Raw genomic sequence first — 25697 nt, 5'->3', positions numbered from 1 at the left:
TCCTTCCCTTTAGGCTATGTGGCACAGAATTCACGAAGAGGCTGAACTGAGTATAATTCCATGATTCCACTCTGGATATCAGAACAGCCTCTCCCAGGTTATGCCTCATCTGATTCCCCGCCTGGTGCCATCATCTGCCCAGGCTGGCTTCTCTCTTATCCAGTCTTTACATCCCCAATTCAAGACTAGGCTGCCTACCCAGCTAAGAGTTTCTGCCATTCATTTCACCAACACCCAGAAGAACGGGTGAGGAACAGGAAGCTCAAGGATCTATCAGGTGGTGGAGGATGGAGTCACAGAAAGTCCTTTTTCTGATGGGAGAGCAAAGTGAAAGCCCTAGTGGCTCAGACCCAGGTCTGGAGAGCGGATAACTGGGGAGAAGGCTCCCAGGGAAGTCCTTTTTCTTTAGGATGATGGTGATGGGGAGGGAACTAAGTGGGGAACTATGGAAGGTCACAGGAAAAGTTAATGCAAGTTAACAAAAAGTTAACACAAAAAGATCTTGCAGAAAAAAAAGTGAAAGAAAAAGTCTACACGAATGGTTTGGATAACCAAGATGAATACATATAGTCATGTATGCGCGCTACGCACTCCTGATGCTTCACTCACACACAGCACGGATCCGGTGGTCACACCGTGCTTAAGTTTCACCTGATGAACGAAATGCTCATACATCTAAACTGAGGTCCTCACGGTAGATTCCTTTTGCAAGATGCTTACTGGCTTACAGCTTAAAATAAAGGAAAACCAAAAGGAAAGAAACGGGGGAAAAATCACAGGAAACTTGCCCCTGCCCTGGCCACCGGCAAGGCTGCCACAAAGGGGTTAAAAGTTAAGTGGAAGTGGAGCTTGAAGAAGTGGGATGGGGCCTCTTCAGAAAGCTGAACGAGGCATCTGGAGCCCGAACAAACCTCCACCTTTTTTGGCCTCGACGGCGGCAACCCAGCCTCCTTCCTAACGCCCTCCGCCTTTGGGACTAACCAGGGGAGCTCAAGTTAGTAGCAGCCAAGGAGAGGGGCTGCCTTGCCAAGACTAAAGAGGGAGGGGAGAAGAGAGGGAAAAAGCAAGAATCCCCCACCCCTCTCCAGGGCGGAGGGGGCAGGAGGAGCGCGTCCTGGCCACGCCGAGCGGCGTCTTCCACTTGGTGCGTCTCTCTGGGAGCCGCGCGAGGATGCTGGTCCGCAGGGGCGCGCGCGCGGGGCCCGGGATGCCGCGGGGCTGGACCGCGCTCTGCTTGCTGAGTTTGCTGCGTGAGTATGAGTACCGCCTGCGCGCCGCGGCCGCTGGGCTTCGCCGCTGGGAGGGTGGAGGCTCTCCGAGGCTCTCCGAGAGGCTGAACCGCAGAGCAGAGTTGCGCAGAGGGAAGGGACCCCTGCCCAACCCACGCACTGACGCCCATGCTGCTCCCGCCGGGGCCAGCGCCTCACCTGGGAGCCGACAGGGGTGGGAGGGGAAGGGATGGCCACCGCCCCGCGGGTGTGCGGTAGCCGAGGTGCGAACCGGTCGGCACAACCGGCTCCAATGGACTGAGAGAAAGCGCTTTGGAGCTGCCAGGGTCTCTTCTGGTTGCCAGAAGTGCGGAGTGCGAAGTTGCAGCAAGAACCGGGAGGCCGCGGAGGAGAGAAGCAGGAAAGTTTTGTGGCTCTTGGTTGATTCAGAAAGCAGAGATCCGGAGCGGACGGCTGGGAAGGGGCCGGGGTGCCCAGCTTGCACTGGGACTGGGGGAGCCAGAAGTGGACATTAAGGAATTCGAGGGGAGCGAATCAGGGACGAGGCTCCAGGTCTCAGGCCAGGGGAGTTCGGAATGAACAGTCCGTGAAAAGAAAAACAAAACCAATCAAACAAGCAAAGCCTTGCATTTAAGATTGGGAAGCTGAGCTGGCAGTCCCACTTCAGCAACCCCACCGCGGAGGAGGTAGAGGAGGACAGAATTTGCTCTGCATCCAGCCTCGCTCGCCTTACCACAAACCCTCACCCCTGCACAAACTTAAAACTTGTCATCTTTTGGAGTTTTCTTCCTCTGCCCCCACTCCAAGTTCTAAAGCTGGTGGATGGGTTAGAACACTCCCCCACTCACCTACACGTACCCTTACTTCTTAAGGTCCTGCTTCACTTTAGTTAAAAAAAAGAAAAGGCACCCAGTAAATATGTATACTTGATTGCTTTCCTTGGGGAATGACATTCTCCACCTCATCTCTTTGCACTTGGAAGGTTTGAAACTTTGTACATTGCTCTCCCTCTTGCTTGCAGCCCTCATGGGCTCCCAATTCCATACTCTCACTACATCCCAAAGGCCATCCACTACGGTCCTGCAGAGTGACCTGGACTAGACCTCTTTGCTCCCAGTCTTCTCCGTTGTTCCCCTTTGGGTCTGCCCAGTTGGGGAGAGCTGCCCCTGGGCTGGAAGAAGCTCTGGGTGAGGTTTTGGGTTGCCCTGTTTGGCAGTCCTGGACATGTGCTTTGGGGCAGGGAAAAGCCGTCGCTGAGGTTTCGAAACCCTAGAGTGGGTGCTAGACTAGGCCTTCACAACAGGGGTGAGTTGGCCAATGGTGCAGATTCCAATCAGATGCTCCACTCTCCTTTGGCTACACAGCTTGCGATGACCTGGTCCTCGGCCGAGTGAGGTCCACCCTCTTCTTATTTCCTCAGCTGGTCGGTGTCAGTCTCGCCTTGGCCTGCCGAGGTTGGGGTCAGGGGAGCAACACAACCTCTGCAAAGCTTTGGGCTGACATGCTGAGAATCCTATATCCCAGCTTTGGGTGGGGATGGATGGGGCATAGGGCCCTATTCTCAACCTTGCCAGACTACTTGAGCCAACTGTAGCTTTATGCCTTTCCCCAGAGCTTTCTAGGGTTTTTGTTTGATTATTTTGTTTTGTTAATACTAGGAGTCATTTTCTGTCCTGGGATACATTGTGGGATAAATGAGATGACTGAGTGTACCGTGAAATGCTACCGTAAAGCCATTGCAGAAATGCTATGATTATTGTAAAATTTAGGGTGGAGGGGATTTCTGTGGTTTGTTTTCTCATCATTTACCTCAACAAAGAGCTTGTTCTGGGAAGGTCTTTTTTCTGTCCCTTTGAGAAGGTAGCATGTGCAGCTAACCAGAAGTGGGCTGTCTTTGTTGGAGGTGGGGTAGATCACAGACCAGAGGCAGGGTGAGGGGCTAAGGGGTCTCCAGGCAGCACTGCCAGTGCACTGGCTGGACCAGGAAGCCTTTCAGGTAATTAGGGAACTCCTTTGTCAGGCTCAGGGTATCTATTTCCTCTAAGCTTTCCAAGGCCTGTCCCTCTCCTCACTCTAACAACACCCCCAGGCCCTTCCTGTCACATTCCTCGTCTTCCTTTGGGTCCTTCGTGCCTGCTGACCCCACACCCATATCCTGTCTGGGGCTACATGTAAGAGGGGAAAAAGAAAAGAGAAAAGAATTTTATCGGATATTTTCCAGAGGGGAGACGACTCCACCCTTTGAATCTCTGCCATATGGCGACCAAGGAGGAGCAGCCTTGGGGACCTCTGACTAATTCAGTGGTCCCCAGTGCTCCCTGCTTGTAGACCCAATCCAGCTGGCATCACCTTTGCAGATACATGTCTTCAGCAGCATTCCTGTTAGGCTGATAAAACACGCAGGGGCCTTGGGCCTCTTTTTCTTATCCCTTTGGCTCCACCTCCTGGGCCTCCTCACTCCCTCGTCCTCATCTCCTTCCTTTGCAATCTTTGTCTCAAAAAGCTCACGGCAAGAAGTGCCAAACTGCAGCAGATAAACTCAGCTTCAGAGTCCTACAAAAACAAATGAAAATGAGGAACAAATTCCGCTTCTTACGGTTGGTCTCAGTGCCTGATTTCCTGTAGAGCCTGGGCTGGAGGGCCTGCATCTACTTTCAGGGCTGGATGGTTACCCAACTCCACCCTCAGGGTACTTGGGCCTCCCTCTCTCACTGACTTTGGTTGATCTAACTAAATGGCTTGCAGTGTGGAGAACTAAAAATGTGAAGATATGGAAAAAGAACACAACACCACCCTCCAAACGAAAATTCTCACAGTCGCCAGGGCTGTGAGAATTCCGTACTTTTCTGGGCTTTGACTTCTCTAATGAGAACATTCTCTTCCCTCCTTGGCTAATAAATGAAAACATATTATCTTTGACTTTTAGTCCCAGAGCTGGACTTTGTGCTAAGGAGAGAGATGCATGCATGTTGGAAAGACGGAGAGACAAACAAATAGGGATGCACACAAAGGTGGACTTCCTAGTACCTGTGCTCTCAGAGCCCACCCGGGAATGAATCACTTCCCTTCAGATGCAACGGAAAAGGCCTCTGGGCTTAATCGGGAAGTAGGCTTCTTCCTGATTTGGAAAAATAAAATCAAAACTGATACTTCTTAGAGAGGCGTGGCATCTATAGGCAGCTGATTTAAGAAAATGTCTTAAGGGGTCTTTGGGTGACAAAGCCTAGAACCCAGGACCACCCTGGATGAGCAAAGGCAGGCTGCAGGCTGAATTGCCGAGCATGATAACATAAAGTGAAGCCTCACGTTTGGGTGGGCCCAAGAGACACAAGACTAAAAGGACTCCAGAGTCCAGGAAGAGCATATAAAGGGAGGGGAGGGACCTGGACAGTGACGGGTGGAGGATGGAAAACACCTGGGAGGAATTTTTTTTTTCTACATTAGCACAGTAATATCTAATATTTCAAGGTTATGCCATTGTCTCCTCTGGGCTGCCCTGTAATCTCGTTCCATGCTCTCAACCTGTCAGCAAGTATTGACTACACACACAAGCCTTTGTTAGTGGCTGTCTTGGGAAAGTAAAGCAATGAGTGCTCGGCTAGCTTATGGTGAAGTGGTATACTAATGAGGGCAGGGAGCCATTGAGCCATGGAGCCACAACCCAGGGATCTGTGGTGCTGGGAAAATGGAGGGAGAGGCAACAGGGAGAAATGAACTCCGGAGGCTCAAGTTAATCAGGGTTCCACAGTAAGTGGATGGGATCCAAGACATGCCGTTTTTTGGTTTGTTTGTTGTTTGTTTTTTGAGACCAAGTTTTGCTCTCGTTGCTCAGGCTGGAGTGCAATGACACAATCCCAGCTCACTGCAACCTCTGCCTCCCAGGTTCAAGCTATTCTCCTGCCTCAGTCTCCTGAGTAGCTGGGATTGCAGGCATGCACCACCACGCCTGGCTAATTTTTGATTTTTAGTAGAGATGGGGGTTTCTCCATGTTGGTCAGGCTGGTCTCGAACTCCTGACCTCAGGTGATCCACTTGCCTTGGCTTCTTAAAGTGCTGGGATTACAAGCATGAGCCACCGCACCCAGCCAAGACATGCTATTTGAATATAAAACGGAAATATCAGTACACTGGGAACACTCAGGCCACAGACCCTTGGTTTATATATGCTCACACCTCAGTTTAGCCTTTGAAGCTTAAGAAGGCATTAGCTCAGTCCTTTGTTCTAGTCTAAAATGACTCAAATTCATGGTAGACCTCAGAGTTGGAAGGGCCCCCTAACACAGATGCTTCCTGAATGTTTGCAAGAAGCATGGATTGCTCACTGATCTCCGAAAGTGGCTTATTTCATTTTTATAAATAGCTACATCATTTTAAACAAACTTTTTCCTTGGATTGCAGTGAAATTGGCCTTCCCATAACTTCTAATCATTTGTTCTAATTCTATTCTTTGGGCTGGCACAGATTTAATCTGGTCCTTCATGATAATACCTAAAGACCTTTCTAGTGGGCCCTACTAGATTATAAACAGCTTGAGGGGTGGATTTAAATGACAATGACACTAACACCGGATGGAGGAAAGAGATCCCGCTCTTATTTTATACTCTCCACAGCACTGAGAGAGAGCCTTTGCACATCACCAGCGCTGCAGAAAAATGAGAATGAATGTACAGGTTAAGTATCCCTTACCCAAAATTCTTAGGACAAAAAGTGTTTCAGATTTCGGAATATTTACATAGACATAATGAGATATCTTAGGAATGGAGCTCAAGTCTAAGCATGAAATTCGGGTTTCATATATACCTTGTACACATAGCCTGAAGATAATTTTAGACAATATTTTTAATACCTTTGTGCATGGAACAAAGTTTCGACTGTGACCTGTCACGTGTGGTCAAGTGTGGAATTTTCCACTTGTGGTGTCATGTTGGCACTCAAAAAGTTTAGTATTTTGGAGTATTTTAGGATTTCTGATTTTCAGATTAGGGGTGCTCAACTGGTATAAATGACATGAATCTTACAGATTCAGTTATTTATCCTTCCTTCTCAAATTCTTCTTTTCCATATCAGGGGTGAGCGAACTTTTTCTGTAAAGGGCCAGAGAGTAAATTTTTTAGGCTTTAGGGGCCATATGTGGTTTCTGATGCATGTTCCACTTTGTCTTATCTTATGACACTTTAGAAATGCAAAAGCCGGCCAGGTGTGGTGGCTCACGCCTGTAATCCCAGCACTTTGGGAGGCTGAGGCGGGCAGATCACCTGAGGTCAGGAGTTTGAGACCAGCCTGGCCAACATGGCTAAACCCCATCTCTATTAAAAATACAAAAGTTAGTCAGGCATGGTGGTGCACCCCTGCAATCCCAGCTATTCAGGAGGCTGAGGCAGGAGAATGGCTTGAACCTGGGAGGCAGCAGTTGCAGTGAGCCAAGATTGCGCCGCTGCACTCCAGCCTGGGCGACAAAGCAAGACTCCTTCTCGAGAAAAAAAAAAAATGTAAAGGCCAATCCTTACTGACTGACCATACAAAAACAGCCTGTGGGTCAGGTTAGGTTCACTGGCCAGTTTGCCAACCCCGATCTAGATGAAATAACACTAGACCTTCAACAGTATACTTGGTTTCTAGAACTCTTCTAATCCTGGTTATCTTCACATGAACACTCTCAATTTAATTAATTCCCCCTTAAAATATAACATCAGAGCGAGACCGCTGTGGCTAGAGGTAACTGGTAGGAACACACCTACCGCAGTTGTCCTTCAATCCTATTGCTTTTTCTAAACCCCCAGGATTGTGCTAAGCACCAGAAGCAAAGCACGTGAGGATAAGAATGGCTCCAGCACTTAGGAAATTTGTCTTCTGACTGGGGTGACTGTTAGACCTATCCCGAGGAAGCACCATATATGATTTTTGTGGCAGATGATTCATAGAGATAAGTGTCTGCCCTCCGAGAAGCAGAAGGAAGGGGCCTAAAATAAACAATATCCACTGTTTCTTGAGCTTTTACGGGACTGGATGACTGCTTCCACTTCTTAGCTCCTTTGTTCCTCAAAACAGCTAAGACATAGGGACTACTTTTATCTCTGTTTTACAAGTGAGGGTTACAGAGTTGAAGTAACTGTCCAAACCACACAGCTAAAACGTGGTAAAGAAGCCTTTGAATGGGTGGTGTGTCTGGCTGCAGAGCCTGAACTCTTTGTCTCTAGGCTCCTGGCAACACGGTCTGTGGCTGCCAACAGCCCACTTCCTGGCCGAGGCTGGTATGTCCCTTCATCCTGGTTCTGTAACTCTATGGACTAAGATTCCCAGGAACTCCTTCAAGATACTCCTCTTGATCCAGGTGCTGGAATATGAAAGGATGGACAAAATAAGACTGGTAGGCTAGGAGATCAGGAAACAGGACCAGGGAAAAACTAAAACTAAGGAGGGCTGTGAAAGGCAAGACCAAGTATAGGAAAATGGTCTCTTCAAGTACGGGGATTTAGTTATTTTAGGTAGCAGGGCTTTCCGGATCTCTGAGGATTTGCAAACTCACTTTAAAGACCAAAAGAGTCTTCAGTTTACTAACAACAGGTAGAAATATTTTCAAAATGTATTGCACATGTCTTCGCTTTCTTAGAATACTCTCCAGAAAGGATTTTATGACTCAGATGTGTCACGAAAATGACGTGGCTATGTTGCAACTCAATGACATCATCAATGCTTATAAGGTAGATATAGCTGATCTATTTATGCCTACCGCAAATGATTCCAGAAAACTGGTGTGAATTTTGATACTTGTGTCTGCTTTTCATTTATTTTTGTTTCTTAGTTTTCAGCTGTTGCTTCTCCTTCTTATTTGCTTCTAATAGGCTCTTCCTACGTTTCAACGTTAGCTGGGACATCAGATAACCAGGCTTATTAGAATTATGTATAAAACAAGAATAATTGCCTCTCAAGAAGTACCTGAAAGTTCAGTGCATGACTTTTACTACATGAATTTTGTGACATCTATTTAGCTTCTTAGAATCCTCATTTTACTAATTTCTTGAGAGCTTCTCTCCTCCCTTGCTCCAAGTTCACGAGCTGATATCAAATAAGGTAACTAAGGGTCAAATGGAGTCCCCAAGGAGACACAGTTAGTAAGGATTGACTGAGAAGTAAACCACAGAAGAGAGCTTTTTATTCAACTTTAAACTCTACTATAATTCTTGTAGCCTTGCAGGTAGGGGCTGTTCCTCCCATCTAGGATGAAAAGGAGGGAGCGGAGGTTTCATCAATTGTCTCTTAGGATCTGACAAGCTCTCACTGACTGGTAGGCTCCTGCTAGCCCCCCTACAGAGTTGAGAGTCAGAAGGTCACATAAAGAAAGGTCAGTGTTTGATGGTTAATGCCATGGATGTGTGTGGGAAGACAGGATAAAAAGGGATCTGTGGTCAGTCTTGACTCTCATAAATGTCGTTCCTCCAGGGCTCTAGAAACTGTGAGCCTAAGAGATGCACTCACCCCCCTGTGCCGCAGCATTTATGCCAGGATTGGCTCCAGGCCCCTGGCCAATGTGTCCCCTTGCTCTGCACCAGCTCAGGCATTCCTGATCACTCCATTTTGCCTTTCTGCCTTCCCACGTGTCCTGTCCGCCTGGTGTCTCAGAGGGTGCTCTGCTCACCCTGGGCTCAGAGCCCTGACTCTGAAACTGGGGTCCCCTTCTCATTTGCAGGTGGATCCCACTACTTATTCCACAGTACTTGTCCTGGTGGTAGGCGGAGGGGTTGCTGCAGCTGGGATCCCGGCCCCAGTGGGTCAGTAGCTGGCCTGGATTCAGAGTTGCTTTGCTCTTCTGGAACAAGCACCTCTGTCCTCAGAACTAGCAGCAGGTCTCGCTCCACATCTGGAAAAGTTCAAAAGTGTTTGTCTGGGTGAAGGAGGCCCTTCGGGGGAGGGGTTCAAAAGCATGACATCATCTCAGTCAGGCCCAGCTTCCTCTGGAGATAGAAAAGGGCTGGGCCAGGGTGGACCAGATGGGATTCCCAGGAATCGGCGCGCTGTGGGAGAGGAGGGAAAGGGCAGGCAAGATGAGGAGTCTTGGAGTGGTGCCTTGAGAGGGTGATCCCGTAATTCAGTGTCTAAATGCTGCCTCTTTCGATGAATTCACATGAATCTGACCTTAAAGTCAGACTGGTGAGAGGGTCCCATGTAAACAGGAAAGAAGCCTTATTGACTTCTGCATCAATTTTATTTTGACCGATCCACCTCCTGTTCAAGCCGGATGGGAGCCCATCCTTTCTTCTCTGGAGATGTGGGAGATGAATTCAGATTTTTGACAGTTTAGCCCCAGCCTAACCTCCTTGCTACATCTACTCAAGAGTCTGCTAAACCTGTGTTCCATTGCTGCTTCCCTTCACAAACTGTGGTCTTCCTTTGGGCAATACCTTGGTGATTCAGGCTCTCCATCTCTAAGATGGAGATATGGATATCCTTCTTCCCACGGCTTACCTGACACATCATAGTAAGACATGATTTCTGCACTCGCCGTTAATAGCAATCTACTTGTGGCAGGTTGCAGAAGGAAGTAGATATGAGAGAGTGAAAACCTTGTCATCACCTTTAGGAAAAGCATTCTTGGCCCCAGGTTGATGGCCATGAAGCAAAAAGTCTAGCTTCCCTCGATCCTGAGGGAACAAGAGATGTCATTCTACCTTGCTGTTTACCTGGATATTGCTGAAAAATACAGATCCAGATCCCAATCAGGAAAGTTTAGAGACAAACTTTAGGAAGGCCTGGGACCATCAGGAGCTTCCTTGAAGATAGAACTTCCGGTGTCCAGAGTTTGGACACCAAGTTCACCCTTAACATTTACAAAGCGCAGGGCAAGAGTACAATAGGGGCCTACATACTGTATTTCTAAACATTTCGAAGTTATAAGCCAGGCCAACTAACTGATGAAGTATCTTCTATCTTCTTACCTTCATGATCGCCTGGAAAGCCAGGTTTGAATTTGGGACGCTCATATACTTGGAATTCAATGACAGGAAAAGATGGTTCCTGGACCCAGCCCACTCCCTTTTTCTGCTTCCTACCCATGACTCCAGTTCACATTGCAGGGGAATGGCATGTGTGCCTTGGACACCCTACCCATGTGCTTAAGCACTAAGCACTAACTCTTCTGCCAGCAAGCAGTCATCATTTGGCCACCACTGGGCCTTGGGGGTATATGCCCTCATGCTGCAGTTCCCCTTAGCAGGATGGAATGGGAGAAGAGCCCCATCGTGGATGTGAGCAAAGTGCCATTTAAGCAAGAAGTGCTAGGACTTCTGGTCCCCACAGTATGATCTGGAAGAGAGGGTACATCCTGGTTGGTCCTCACAGGAAGCAGGACAGGGTGTGGGCCGTCAGAGGCACAGGGTTCTGGCAGGAAGCTTCTCCTTCCTGTGTCTAAGGATGGTACTGACTGGTCATGGCGGGTCACACCTGTAATCACAGAGCTTTGGGAGGCCAAGGCAGGAGGATCACTTGAGGCCAGAGTTTAAGGTTACAGTGAGCTATGATCTCATCACTGCATTCCAGCCTGGGAGCAGTGGTGATGGAGCCAGATCCTGTCTTAAGAAAAAGAAAAAGGATGTATATCAGAATATGTGGAAGAGATGTGCAAGGACACTCATGAAGATCTTCTGAGAATAATGAAATCCAAAACATTATACTACAATAATTTAGCATTTGTTATCTCATTGATTCTCCCAACAATCCGTGTAAGGTAGCCAGAAAATACCCTTACTTAAGAGGTAAAAGAACTGAGATACATACATGCATTAAATTACGTGGTTAGTTATCGGCAGAGCCAGAACTAAATTGTCTACCTTCCCACTACATTGTTGAGAAACCAGGCCTTGTGTTCTCTGGTTCATTAGCTGAACTCCGAGGTCAGAGCGTCTTAAAAACTGAGTTCCTTAACAAAAGGAAAGGTGAATGGGTTTGAAGACCGTGAGCAAAAGGATGAGGGGAATTTGGAAATGGGGGAGTCTGAGAAGCATAGATTTTTTGTTACTGTTTTTGTTGTTTTTTGAGATGGAGTCTTGCTCTGTTGCCCAGGCTGGAGTGCAGTGGCACGATCTAGGCTCACTGCAACCTCCACCTCCTGGGTTCAAGCGATTCTCCTGCCTCAGCCTCTCAAGTAGCTGGGATTACAGGCACCTGCCACCATGCCAGGCTAATTTTTATATTTTTAGTAGAGGCAGGGTTTCACCATCTTGGCCAGGCTGGTCTCAAACTCCTGACCTTAAGTGATCCACCTGCCTCAGCTTTCCAAAGTGCTGGGATTACAGGCATGAGCCACCGTGCCTGGCCAAGAAGAATAGATTTTTAAGGGGATTGCATAGAGACAGCGTGAGTCTAGTGATTATTCCAAAAGATAGTATACTGGATGGAGTGTGACCAAAAAAGAGGATACAGTGAAAAGGAAAAAGAAGCATGACCTCTTGCACGTTTTAGATCTTTGCAATATTTATGCAGGTGTAATTTTATATATTAGTATGTAACTAAACATATTATGAACATTGCCTCATATTTCCATGTTGCTACAGTTTTTATAATTTTTTCTTTCTAATGATCGTGTATATGATGGTGTAATGATTATGGTATATTAAGTGCATGTATCACTTATCCTATTGTCATTCATTTAATTGCTCACGGCGTTTCCCTCCTATAAATAATACTCTATGAGACATTTGTATGCACGTAAATCTTTCCTTTCCTATGTGCTCAGGGCAAATCTGGCAGTGGGAAATCAGTCTACTGTCCAGGAGTATGTGCTTGTCGCTGCCTCATTGCCAGTGGCAGCAGGGAATGTTCTAGACGGATTCTACCTGAAGTCAGGAAATTGCATCAGGTGCTATCACAAGGCTGATATCTTCAGGTTCTGATTCTTCTTCTTCCTCGTTTCCCTATAGCCTCCGGATTCACGAGTCCCGACAACGGCAATGTTACTATTACCCCACAGTCACCTACCCTGGAAATATTTCCAACTGTTTCTACAAATGTATCCAACCAAGAAACTGCAATACCTACTACCCTCGGAATTACCAGCCACCACCCTGTGTCTCAGAATGGCACTGAGGGCCCGTCAACCATCACAGGTAAAAAGAGCATTTGTGTCGTGTCCCAGAGAGGTGCTGCTGATGCTTGGGTAAAGTATTTAGGATGTTTTCAGACTGCTCCCCTCACCACAGAGGAAGTTATACAAGCCCCTAGTATTAAAGGTTTGAGTATCATGCTTAGGGCACCCAGAAGGAAGTTCCAGATAATTCTTCCTTCAGTGACAGTTTTCTTAGGCCCATGTCTTGGCAGCTGATCCCGATCAGTAATGCCTTCATACCCCTTCTCTCATGCTGAGTTCAGCTTAGTGATAAAATAAGGATTGGATGACCCCATAGAGATGTCTGATCTCTTCTAAAGGAGAGAAGGTATGTGCAGGTCCAAACTGGGGGGTCTTTGGCTTCTCTAAGGTAGACTAGCATCTATTTCAGTTTCAGCATCTATTTTAGTTTCAGGGCACCTCTAATACATTCTAGATTCCAGCTCTGGTTCCAGCAGCTTGAAATGAGTTTGGTCAGGGATGCGACACGAACTAACTGTTAACTCTCCAAACTCCCCTTTCTGTGTCGCGACTGTGTGTATGTATGAGCACGTGCACACCCATGTTTTGGTCTCTTCCAGAAACTGCAGTCAATTCCACATCTACCTCTGTGATCACTCCAGTTTATGGAACCACAAACTCTTCTGTTCAGTCACAGACCTCTGTAATCACCGCAGCATTCACTACCCCAGCCAACTTTTCAACTCCAGAGACAAGCCTGAAGACCAGCCTGTCACCTGGAAATGTTTCAGACCTTTCAATCACTAGCACTAGCCTTGCGACATCTCCCACTGAACCCTATACATCATCTTCTCCTATCCCAAGAATCATCAAGGTGGGTGAATTTGGGCCAAACATGGCAGATTGCCCCTCACTTCATATGTATGCAGGCAAACTGTCTCTTTCCCTCCACCTCTTTCCTGATCCCTCACAGTGGGATCTGGGTCAGGTGGGAATCAGCATGGAAATACACAGTGTAAATATTGCTGGGAGAAGTAGGAAGATGGGGAAAGAGGTACAGTTAGGTGGTAAGGCCCATCTGGGCTTTGGGTATTGCATTTTAGGGAGTAGAGAGTAAACGGGATTCTCAGAGATCCATCCATTCCTCTGGTTCTTTCTAGTACCTATCGGTGGACTTTGACCAGGGCACCATTTCCCTTTGGGAATATTTGGAAACTATTGTTCGTTTACTGGGGCTGCTTCTCCCAAGACGATTAGGACAAATAACATTTCCTCTACACGAGAGGGTTTGGTGGTTACGCCAGGTCTAGAGAGGCAATGAAGGTGGGCACTGGCAATGGCAGGAACTGGGCAAACCAGGGACGGTGGGCTCAGCCTGGTCTTCTTGGCCTTAGGCCCATGGCTGTCAACAGCTTTCAGCACGCAGGACAGAAAATATGAGAGCCTCAGCCATGAGATATGCCCGAGGGATCTGCCTGCTTTTTGTTTTCAAAGGAGCCAGGGCTGGGCATGGTGCCTCATGCCTATAATCCCAACACTTTGTGAAGCAAAGGTGGGTGGATCACTTAAGGTCCAGAGTTCGAAACCAGCCTAAGCAACATGGCAAGACCCCATCTCTACCAAAAAATACAAAAATTAGCTGGGTGTGGTCATGCGCTGTAGTCTTAGCTACTAGGGAGGCTGAGGCAGGAGAATCACTTGAACCTGGGAGGCAGAGAGTTTGCAGTGAGCCGAGATCACACCACCGTACTCCAACCTGGGCAAGACTCTATCCAAAAAAAAAAAAAAAAAAAAAAAAAAGAGCCAAAATGGGAATCTGAAGAGTCCTGGAGGCCAGGAGGGAACTAGGTGCATCTGCTGGTCCACCCCATTATCCCTGTTTGCCTGTATGGCCTTCCTGCAAGTTTGTGGTTGACTGGAGAGAAAACAGCCTAAATGGGAAAAGATCATCCGCTCTCACATTCCTGCACCATCCAAGCCAGTGTTTACCAGGATTGCAAACAGCTACTTGCCATAAGCCCAGGCTAGTAACAAAAGTTTTGTCATCTGATGAGGATACAAGTAAAATAAAAGAGAGTATGACTATTAGAAATCTCTAGTCCCCTGACAAATTTTAAATTTCCTTTTCCTTAAAACCTCCTAAAAGAGCACCTCACAGAAAGCAAACTGGAAAAAGTTGGGAGAGAAATGAGGAGCAAAGGTGCTGGGTTACTTACTTGGGTTTTGTTACTGTTTTTATTTTAATACAGACAGAAATCACATGTTCAGGCATCAAAGAAGTGAAATTGCCTCAGGGCATCTGCCTGGAGCAAAATGAGACCTCCAGCTGTGTAAGTCAAGCCCCCACCCAACCTCTTCCTCCTGTCCCCTTCCTCAATCCCTTCTGAACGTCCTTAAACCTTCTTGGGTAAGACTGGATTTGGGTAGGGGTCCCGGGAGTTCAGCTTGGTCAGTCTGCTTTTCATACTGAGCTTTCTGTTTAGGGAGTAAGAGGCCCCATCTGGTGGGCAAAAAAGGCAAAACCAGTTTTCATTATTAATAAATTTTACTCTATTCCTCTTCTCCTCTATAGTACTATTTTTATTTTCCCCTCCTCTCTAGTCCTTTTAAATCGGAGAGAGTCAGATGTAAGTTGCTTTTTGGTTAAGAAAGTCCTTCTCACTCAACAGATATAAACTAGTCACCTAAAATGTCAGTTCCTTTATCATTTCATTTGTTATTATTAAATGTTTACACATAACTCTTTAATCCACACAGAATTTATTTTGCTCTAATCATTTTGCCTAACATTATTTATTGAATGACTCCCTCTTTTGTTGTATGGGATGTTTCCTTTAGCTTATATTAAGTTTTTGGCTTTTCGTTCTGTTTTTTGAGACAGAGTTTCGCTCTGTTGCCCAGGCTGGAGTGCAGTAGTGTGGTCTCGGCTCACTGCAACCTCCACCTCCCGGGTTCAAGAGATTCACCTGCCTCAGCCTCCCGAGTAGCTGGGATTGCAGGTGCCCGCCACCACACCCAGCTAATTTTTTTTTTTTTGTATTTTTAGTAGAGGTGGGGTTTCACCATGTTGGCCAGGCTGTTCTCAAACTCCACGACCTCCTGGCCTCGTGATCTGCCCACCTTGGTCTCCCAAAGTGCTGGGATTACAGGCGTGAGCCACCATGCCTGGCAGCTTGTATTAAGTTTGTATATGTCTCAGGGCCTACTCTTTAGACATCTTTTATTTGTTCAGTTTGTCTATACTTTTACCTATTTTAAATTTTCAAAATTATAGTACATTTTCACTACAGTATTTTTCATATCCAGTCAGGCAGGGCAGGTCTTTTTTTAATACATTGTAAAAAATGCAAAGTATTTTTTTCTTTTAGAAAAGAATGCAAAAAAATGCTTTAAAATTTGAATTGTAACTGCTCTAAAATTTCTTTATTTTTTGTTTTTTTTTGTGTGTGTGTGTGTCTCTCAGCATCTTGTTTCTTTAGCTTTATTTTTTCTCTAGATTTGATGGATTTCTTAGGCTTATTTATCACATAGATGTCCCAATTTGAATATATTCAATCTCCCAATTTGAATATATTCAAATTAATTGTCACCAATAGGTCAGAAAGTTAATGGAATTTTGGGTAATTATTTTGGGTTTGGCCAGTTTCTTGAACTTGCCTGAGTCTAGGAGCTTTTTAGTTGATGGCTTTCAGTTTTAAGGTAAGTTACCTCATTATCTACAACAATATCTTGTTTTTCTCCTCCTGTTGAGTAGTTACGCCTCCTGTTTCAGTTTCATGTGTTACTGCATTGGAAAGAATGTACAGGGCATTGTGTTATTTTAGATGATTCTGGCAGACCTTGTTTTGTTTCAGTGAATCTAATTTCCTAACACTAACTCAGCTCTGGAGGAGGGATGAGGTGATCGAAAGAGTTGTATTTACTTACAGAAGAAAACATTTTCTTACGAGTTGGGGATCCGTTTAAGGGAAACACGTATGTGATGTGTTGGCATGCACAGATCGGAAAGATCACAGTCTGCAGAGGGCATCAATTACTTACTTTGTGCATTCTCACTCGGAAGTTTTACTGCAACCATCAGTTGGGTCTCTCTGACTTACAAATTTGTAAAAATTATACCTGAAAGAATTTAACTTAGGACATCTAAAAACAACAGAAATAGTGAAGACATGGGTGTGCATAGTGGAATGACTAAATGCAGTCTGCAAACTAGTTAACTTAAACGTGGACGTACAATGTGCAAGTAATACACAGCGTGTTTCTGATGCTGATTTTTAACTCAACTCATTAGAAAAAAGAATTATCAGGTTCTTTGCTAATTGTAGCCATGGAAAATGACCATCTATTTTTTCCCCGCATCAAGTTGGTGGAGCATTTATTTTTCTGTGTATCACACAGGTATGTGCCAGAATGTTAATTCTTTGTGCCTGGAATTTAGAGTTAACTGCAGAGCCTTTGGCTGTCTGTTGCTCTTCAAAGTTCACACGTAACTTGGGTCACCGTAGGAGAAAGGTGCCAGAAACTTACTGCTCTTTTAGAAATAATTCCTCTTAACTCTGCTGTGGTCTTTGCTGTCTGGCCTACTTCGTGCCACGGCTGAGAAGATCTCTGCATAGGATCTGTGAGCGGGGATGTGGAAAGAGAGCAGCTCCCCTCCAGTTCCTCTGCTAAAGAAGACTTCCATCCACACTGCCCCTTCAAGAAGCAACTCTGTGGCAGCTCATATGCGGTGCTTTTCTTGCTGTGGTCTTTCCACCGGTGTTGATCCCTTTCTTCCTGAGGGCTGCTCATCCCCAGCCCGCACGCGGCAGTGCCGCCTCCTACTCCCCGAGGTAATTTATCCTCAGCCAGCCATTCTGTTCTGAAATGTTCAGTCACAGCTCCCGACTGTGTCCAAGATGCCCTTTTTTGGGGCCCTACTCCCCACTTTTCTGATCAACGGTCTGTTCCAAAGGCTGTGAGTGCTGCAGGGCCTCCTAATTTTCCTTAGGTTGCATTTGTACTTTTGGTGTCAGAAGGCCTTAAGGTATTGGTTCTAATGCTGGGAGCCTCAGCCCCTACCTACCTAATATCCTCGTGAAGAGCAGGAAGGCTTTGGTTTCCCTGAGCATCACGTCCTTGACTACTTACGTATGTTGGTATGCTCCTGCATCTAGTATATACCCATAACAGGAACATGTGTGCATGAGTCTCAGCTATCCACACACTCGTTCTGCACTGCGTGAGTGCAGACATGTTAGCTCTAGTGAGTACCAATACGTTAGCTCTCCCGACGTGGATTCTGTAGGTGTGTCTTCTGTACGGGAATCCGGTAGACATGTCTATCTCAATCACTTTCCTTTTGCTCCCGAGCCATCACCTCCAGGCAGCCAGGGGAAGGGAAGGTGATACCACTCTCACCTCAAACACCTGTTGCCGTATCTCGGCACCCTCCTCAGCAGGATGCGTGTTCCCAAGTCTAACTGTCATGCTCTGGGCAGCAGTGTCAGCTTCCTTTAGTTTGTGTGGTTGTGTTTCCCCAAACAGTTTCCAAAATGTAAGAGTACTTTATACGTTTATGCTACACCCATTTGTCCAGAGGAATCCACCAAAATATTTCTTGATTGTGGCAAAACACACATGACATAAGTTATTACCTTAAGCACTTTTAAGGGTACCACTGAATAGTAGTAAGTACGTTCACATTATTGTACAACCAATCTCTAGAACTTTCTGCGTCTTCCAAAACTGAAATTGTGTACCCATGAAACAACTCCCTGCTCTTCCCAGACCCTGGCAACTGCCATTCTACTTTCTGTTCCTGTGAATTTGGCTACGAGGTACCTCATATGAGTACAATCACAGTGTTTGTCTTGTTGTGACTGGCCAATTTCACTCAGCGTGATGATTTTAAGATCCATCTATGCCGTAGCACAGGTCAGAATTTCCTACCTTTTTAAGGCTGAGTACTATTTCATTGTATGTGTGAACTTCATCTTGCTTCTTTATTCACCCATTGATGGACACTTGGGTTTTTTCTCCTTTAGGCCGACGTGAATAATACTGCTTTTAACATGAAAATATAGATATCTCCTTGACACCCTGATTTGAGAACTTATCCAAAAGTGAAATGGCTGGGCCACATGGTGATTTTAGTTTTGAATTTTTGAGGAGCCATCAGACTGTTTTTCATAGTAGCCACACCATTTTACATTCCCACCAGTAGTGTACAAGGCTTCCAATCCCTTCTCATACTCATCAACACATGTTATTTTCTGGGTTTTTGAAACAGCAGCCATCCTAATGGGTATGAGGTGGTATCTCACGGCAGGTTTGATTTACAGTTTCCTGATGGTTAGTGATGTTGAGCCTCTTTTATGTGCCTATTGACCACTTGTAGATCTTCTTTGGGGAAAAGTCTAGTGAAGCCCTTTGCCTGCCAATTTGTTCCTTAGAACTACCTGGCCAGGCACAGTGGCTCACGCCTATAATCCCAGCACTTTGGGAGGCCGAGGCGAGCAGGTCACTAGGTCAGGGCTTTGAGACCAGCCTGGCCAATATGGTAAAACACCCGCTTTACTAAAAATATAAAAATTAGCCAGGCATGGTGGTGCGTGCCTGTAGTCCCAGCTACTTGGGAGGCTGAGGTAGAAGAATCACTTGAACCCGGGAGGCGGAGGTTGCAGTGAGCCTAGATCGCACTACTGCACTCTCACCTGGGTGACAGAGCAAAACTCCATCTCAGAAGTAAAAAAAAAAAAGAATTACCTATCATTAGTACCACATCTGTTTATATGCAGAGTTTGTAATTACTCAGCTAGCTCACTTTATCCTTATTCACATTGACTTCGTCTGAGGCAGGCTGCCTCCAGCATCCACTAAAGGTCAGTTTCCATGCAGAAAACATAAGTTACAGATGAAGGATTTATGAAGATGTGTGTCTACTGGAAAGAGCCTGCAATCTGGTGACGATCTCACTTCTCATCCTTGGTTAGCTGCCCACTTGTTAGGTGACTTAAAACAGGTCCCTTCGTTATTCCATTTCCTATGTGAAAATAGGGTTTTCACCTGCATTGTCAAACTCACACCAAAATAGATGAAATGATTTTAAAAGAGGTGGGGGAGATGATTGATCCTAGCATCTCAGGGTTGGAAAATACCTTAAAGGTCATTAGAAAAATACCTGTCCCTCCTCCGCCCCCCCCATCCCCATCCCCATCCCAGTGCTTTGTGTCTTTGCAAAGTTTGAGAATGCTACTCAGAGGGGCTAGATGGGTTTATTACGTTTGCAAAGAAACATGCATGAGCCGATGAGGTTAGGAGCTTGTACATCTGATTTTCATGAACAAAGTCATGAGGCTGTGTCTTCCTCCTGCCCACTCTCCCGTGATGTTTGCCCACAGCCTCTTGGGGGAGGATGTTTATTACAAGCATCCGGAGAAGCACTGTGCTTTGTTCAGGATCCACCTGTTCCTCTTGGGGCCCAAACACAATTCACTGATGCGGGTGGATTCCAGAGTGGGAGGCTGGCCGCTATTATTCCCTTGAATCTAGTCCAAGAAACTGTGCAAGGGGTGGAGGGACCCTGTGTGGAGGCCAAACGGTTGGGATGTTAAGTTGAACAACAATTCCCTGAGTTCTTCGGTTTGTTTGCTGCTATGGCTTGTGCGGTCTGGGCTGTAAACGCTATAGCGTACACCACCCCGCAACACACACACTTGGGAGTCTTACAGTCTAGTCAGAGAAAAATGACAATAACAATAGGCAGAATCAATATGTAGACTCCAGATGATACGTTATAGAAGGTATTACTATTATTAACGGTCGTAATAGCTATCATTTATCTAGTGCCCACTAGATTCTCAACACAACATTGAACACTGTTTTTTTTGGAGACAGTGTCTTGCTCTGTTGCCCAGGCTGGAGTGCAGAGTTCAGTGGTGTGATCTCGATTCACTGCAAACTATCTCCTGGGTTCAAGTGATTCTCATACCTCAGCCTCTTGAATAGATGGGATTACAGATGCCCACCACCATGCCCAGCTAATTTTTGCATTTTTTAGTAGAGACAGAGTTTCACCATGTTGGCCAGGCTGGTCTCGAACTCCTGGCCTCATCTAATTTGTCTATCTCTGCTTCCCAAAGTGCTAGGATTACAGGCATGAGTTGCCACGCCTGGTTGACATCTGTTATTTTAATTGCCGTACATGCTAACTGAAAGCTTTGACCAGGTGGAATTCATAGATACCTCCCAATCCCCACCCCCACTACATATGACCCATGAATACAACACACACATACATAACACATGCACAGAGGATTTCACACAGTGTCCTATATTCAGGGCTTGACAAATTGTCAAGGTGTGGCTTCTTGCACTCAGCAGGTGGAGGAAGGTGACATTTGGTTTGGTGAGTTTATGACCTGCAGGAGCCCTGTCTCCCTGCCTCTCTCGGGAAGCAGACCTATTTCAACTGGAGACACTTCAGAAGCCCAGAGTCATCTAGACAAGAACCTTCCTCCTCCTTATCCAGATTTGTGATGCTGGGGAGTGTGGGTACTCAAGCGGATGCCATGTAAGGCTCCCCTGAGACAACTGGATTTAGAGAGGTGGAGACTGTCGATCGGTTCGGTGTGGCATCCAGGCTACTTAGTGCAAATGCTGTTCAGAAAAACAAATGTTTCCAAAGGCAGAGTGTCTACCCAAGGACTTACTGGGAGACCTGCAGAATTGCTCCTTTTCCTGAGGGAGGAAGCAGCAGCGGCCTGAGAACTCATTTCTCTGCAGCCATGTTTCCCGGGGATTTTTTGAGGCTCCAGTTGGGCTCGTGTCTCTGTGACCTGGAGTTTGGCTAACCACACTCTCCTGGCCTCATCCAAGCCCAGTTATTTTCCCTCAGCTGCTTCAAATTCCAGCTGGGTCCTGAGGCCAATCTTGACCTTGCTTTGTGTAGGAGCAAAGGAGCCTGGGTTTTCCTGCCTTGGGTCATAGCAGTGGGAAAATACCCAGGCTCCATTCCAACTGGGAGGACCCGGGGGCCTTGTTGCAAGCAGCAGCCCTGCCCGCAAACAGGAAGCTTTCTCCTCCTCAGAGGCCCGGTTCTGATGATGGTCACACACCACCCCAGCAGTTTTTCCCTAACAGGAAAGTTGTCAGGGCTGTTCAGGCATTTCCTTCTCTGCCATCTGCCATCCGGACTGAAGAGAAAGTCTTAGTTTCGATTCCTTTCCTGTGCAGGGGAGGTCACTCTGATTGGAGGCTGCTGGAATAAATTCTGACTCACTGTTGAAGAATTATCAGAGCTTTTCTTCCAAGTCCAAGTTCCTGGGTCTGACAGACCAGTTAGCAACCTGGAGAAAAATCTATGAACTTCATTAAAACTGAGTTCCATGCTTTTAATGGAAAAGGGGGGATGGAAGACCAGACAAAAAGGCCATTTCAGTTTGAGCAATGAACTTCAAGAGGCTCCTTTAGGAAGTAAGCGGGAGGAGGCCACTGCGGTTTCCACTGAGTGTATATTATAGATTTGTTCTCTACTCCTCACCTCCCGTGGCTTTTCTTCCATCACTGGGGACTGCTGTAATCTTGAAACAGAATATTTTCGTTTGGTTATTATTGCATCATTACTATTTTCTGTTGTTGGCCATTTCTTTTGAGTTTAATTTGCATATGTATACACAGGCAATGCTTCAATGAGACCATTTTTTAAGTTTGTTCTCTGACATCTTAGATACTAGTAGATATGCATTTTGGTCCTAGGAGATTATTTAGGTTTTTTCCAATAAGAAAAAATAATGTTGTTGCACATATACAGCTAGCAGTATTTTTTTTTCCATTGGAATTTTAGAAAGAAGAATCCTTCTTGTGGACAGGGTAAGAGTGTGGTTTTAATCAGAATTACTGCCTGAGACTCTGGGTGCGGTTTAGGGTAGAGCAGTAATTTCATCTCTTGCTCTTCATTTTTCTCTGTCTTCCCAGGTGGAGTTTAGGGAGGCCAAGGGAGAGGACCTGGGCCAAGTGCTGTGTGGGGAGGAGAAGGCTGAGGCTGGGGCTGAGGCTGGGGCCCGGGTGTGCTCCCTGCTCCTTGCCCAGTCTGAGGTGAGGCCTCAGTGCCTGCTGCTGGTCTCGGCCAACAGAACAGGTAAGGTGCACCTCTGTCTGGGGAAACTGGGAAGGAGTAGAGCTGAGGTTAGAGAATCCTGAGTGGAGATGGGGCATCTCAGATCCAGAGAGACCACAGGTGCTGGAGAGAAGGGCTTGGCTGATTTTGGGAGAGGCCCTCCCAAGATGGACCACCTTGGCCATTACAGCATGTTCTAGAATAACATGGGAAGGTGGAGCAGGATAAGCTGGTTTCCCTTCTAGATTTAGCAACCTCTGTTTCTAATTCTAGAAATTTCCAGCAAACTCCAACTTCTGAAAAAGCACCAGTCTGACCTGAGAAAGGTAAGTTCTCTGAGATGATGGGTCTCAGAGGGAATGCCGGGGCAGGGGAGCTCCCTGGAGTAAGTGGGGAATTCATTATCTTCTCCAGTTCTACCTACCATCCTTCTCTGAGTCTTCTCCTTTCTGGTCTTGAACCAGAAATGGTGCGGTGTGGCTGAACTAAGAGATGTCAGTCTCAAATCCCATTTCAAAAACGCCTGAGGTCAACGCCCTCAAGCATCTGTGCACTGTTGAGTCACACACAGGGGGCTAGAGTGGGCTGGGTTCCACCTTTGGCAAGTGACAGGCTACATCTTTTGTGTTTCTTTTCAAGCTGGGGATCCTAGGTTTCACAGTGGAAGATGTTGCGAGCCACCAGAGTTATTCCCGAAAGACTCTGATCGCGCTGGTCACTGCGGGAATCCTGCTGGCCGTCTTGGGCATCACAGGCTATTTCCTGATGAATCGCCGCAGTTGGAGCCCCACAGGAGAAAGGCTGGTCAGTTCTGGGGGCCAGGGCAAAGGAAATGAGGAAGATAGTGGGTTTCCCGGGAGTTCAGTGGATGTCCTGGAGCAGGAGGGGAAATACCAGAAAAAGCCCTTCTGTGAGCTTACAAAAAGATATGCATGTGTGCACATATAGTATCAGTGGAAAATTCAAAATATTATGGAGCAAATTGGGGAGGGGACAGTAATGATGCCAGCGCACCTACTCGGTGTGGTAGCAGACGATCCGTGTATCTATTCACTATGTTTTCTGGGATGGTTCAGCTTGGTGCCACCAGAACAGGCTCAGTCAGCCACACTGCATTTGCAACCATGTTAAATGTCCAGTGGGCGCCCCTTTGCTCAAAAGGAGACACACAGAAGGAGAATCTCCTTTTGCTGTTCTGGATGAGGGAGGACAAGGCTGAGGTCTGATTCTTGGCCTCTGGCCTGCCCCCTACCCTGGGGAGGTCATCCCACCCTTCTTGGGACTGCCCGTTTCCTAGCGGGAGCTGGCTGCTGCGATGCCGTGGCATGGTGTGGTGCCTCTCCTATGTCCTTTCTCCTCTAGGAGCTGGAACCCTGACCACTCTTCAGGAAGAAAGGAGTCTGCACATGCAGCTGCACCCTCCCTCCGATCCTCCCTCCCACCTCCCACGTCCCTTCTCCCGCCCCCTGCCCCCACTTCCTATTTGGGCCCCTCCCCTGTCCAGTGTCTCACACCCCTGCTTACCGGATAATGCTACTTTATTTATACACTGTCTAGGGCGAAGACCCTTATTACTCGGAGAGCGGTGGAGGCCAGGGCTATAGCTCAGGACCTGGGACCTCCCCTGAGGCTCAGGGAAAGGCCAGTGTGAACCGAGGGGCTCAGGAAAACGGGACCGGCCAGGCCACCTCCAGAAACGGCCATTCAACAAGACAACACGTGGTGGCTGATACCGAATTGTGACTCGGCTAGGTGGGGCAAGGCTGGGCAGTGTCCGGGAGAGTGCCCCTCTCTGCATCTGACCACGTGCTGCCTCCAGGCTGGAGGTGACATCCCTTACGCCCAACCCTTCCCCACTGCATACACCTCAGAGGCTGTTCTTGGGGCCCTACACCTTGGGGAAGAGCAGGTAAACTCCTGCCCTTTACACATTTGGCTCCCTGGAGCCAGACTCTGGTCTTCTTTGGGTAACCGTGTGATGGGGGAAAGCCAAGGTCCAGAGAAGCTCCCAGGAATGATCGATGGCCTTGCAGCATTCACACACGACACCTTCCCCTTCCCTCCTCCTCTCTGCCTCATTACAGGAACCTCCCAGGGGAAAGATGGGCTTTTCTAGGCTACAATGTTCTCCCAAGAAGCTTTTATTTTTACTGTTTCTTCCGTATATTTTCTTCCTCTACTTTGGGGAAACCAAAGTAACCCTTTGCACCTGCTCTCTTGTAATTATATAACCAGAAAAACGTGTTGCCCAGAACAACTTCCCTTACCCCACCTCCAAGACACTGTGGACTTGGCCTCCAGCTCCTGTCTTGTTCTCTAAGTTCCACTGAGCTCCATGTGCTCCCCGACCCTCCCCACCATTTGCAGAGGTCTGCACAGTTTTCTGGCTGGAGCCTAGAATGGGGCTTCCAAGTTTTAGGACTAACAGCTCAGTCCTAGTCTCTCTGGGGCCACACAGAAACTCTTTCTGGGCTCCTTTTTCTCCCTCTGGTTCCGAGTAGACAGGATCATGGGACCAGGTCTTGGAGCTGAGCCTCTCACCCTGTACTCTTCCTCTGAGGCTGGGTCCTGGCCTTATCCTCTGATCTCCATGGCTTCCTCCTCCCTCCTGTAGACTCCTGGGTTGAGCTGTGGCCTCAGTCCCCCAGCAGATGCTGTTCTGTCTCTGCCTTCCTCACCCTGAGCCCTTCACTGCTCTGCACCCCCATGTGGTCAGAGCCCCACATCAGCTCCTAACCCTTATCACCAGCTGCCTCTTCTGTGGGTGACCCAGATCCTTGTTTGCTGTTGATTTCTTTCCAGAGGGGTTGAGCAGGGATCCTGGTTTCAATGACAGTTGGAAATAGAACTTTCCAGAGAAGAGAGGATTGGGGAGATATTTTTTTCTGAATAAAAAGTGGCGTGTTTAAGTACTGCAATTAAAGTGATACTGAAACACACCTGTTATATGACTCTGTCTTAGCTGGGTATGTCTGAGTGCAAGAATGGCATCCTCCATTAGACCTAGCTAGATTATGCAGTGATGTTGGGGGGGAAGACTAGCCAGGAAGAGGTTGGACCACCTCAGCAGACACGGGCACCAGCCAGGAGGCTAAGGCCCTTTAGCCAAGTCTGCCAACTACTCTCCATGGGGAGAGGGAACATAAAAAGGCAGGCCTGAATGCACCAGGGAGCTTCAGAATGGAGGGTGGTGTGCTGGGGTCTTAGGAGCTGTACCCTTCATGAACACCCTTCTGAGAAGAGGAACATACTGATGGCTGCTGGCAAAACAAAGAGAAGGAGCAATACCCTGTGTACCCTCTATTATCAA

The 25697-nt window shown here is 47.1% G+C and overlaps 1 protein-coding gene across 2 annotated transcripts; it reads left to right on the top strand.

Moving 5' to 3' along the window:
- The first annotated feature begins 888 nt into the window (after nt 1-888).
- CD34 (CD34 molecule) lies at nt 889-25326 on the top strand. 2 transcript variants are annotated; one of them, XM_012459258.2, is made up of 8 exons: nt 889-1250; nt 12143-12328; nt 12909-13162; nt 14538-14618; nt 22246-22408; nt 22661-22713; nt 23027-23191; nt 23750-25326. In XM_012459258.2, the coding sequence occupies exons 1-8, from the start codon at nt 1172-1174 to the stop codon at nt 23762-23764; spliced, it is 996 nt and encodes a 331-aa protein (XP_012314681.2). In that variant the 5' UTR covers nt 889-1171; the 3' UTR covers nt 23765-25326. The 2 variants fall into 2 exon arrangements, with proteins under 2 accessions (XP_012314681.2, XP_012314680.2); XM_012459257.2 differs by having other exon boundaries at nt 890-1250; nt 23945-25326.
- The last annotated feature ends 371 nt before the right edge of the window (nt 25327-25697 follow it).

The sequence above is a fragment of the Aotus nancymaae genome, unplaced genomic scaffold (genome assembly GCF_030222135.1).
Source record: "Aotus nancymaae isolate 86718 unplaced genomic scaffold, 86718_ANA_hifiasm-v0.15.2.pri h1tg000039l, whole genome shotgun sequence".
Lineage (NCBI taxonomy): Eukaryota > Metazoa > Chordata > Mammalia > Primates > Aotidae > Aotus > Aotus nancymaae.
This window is presented reverse-complemented; position numbering and strand designations above follow the sequence as displayed.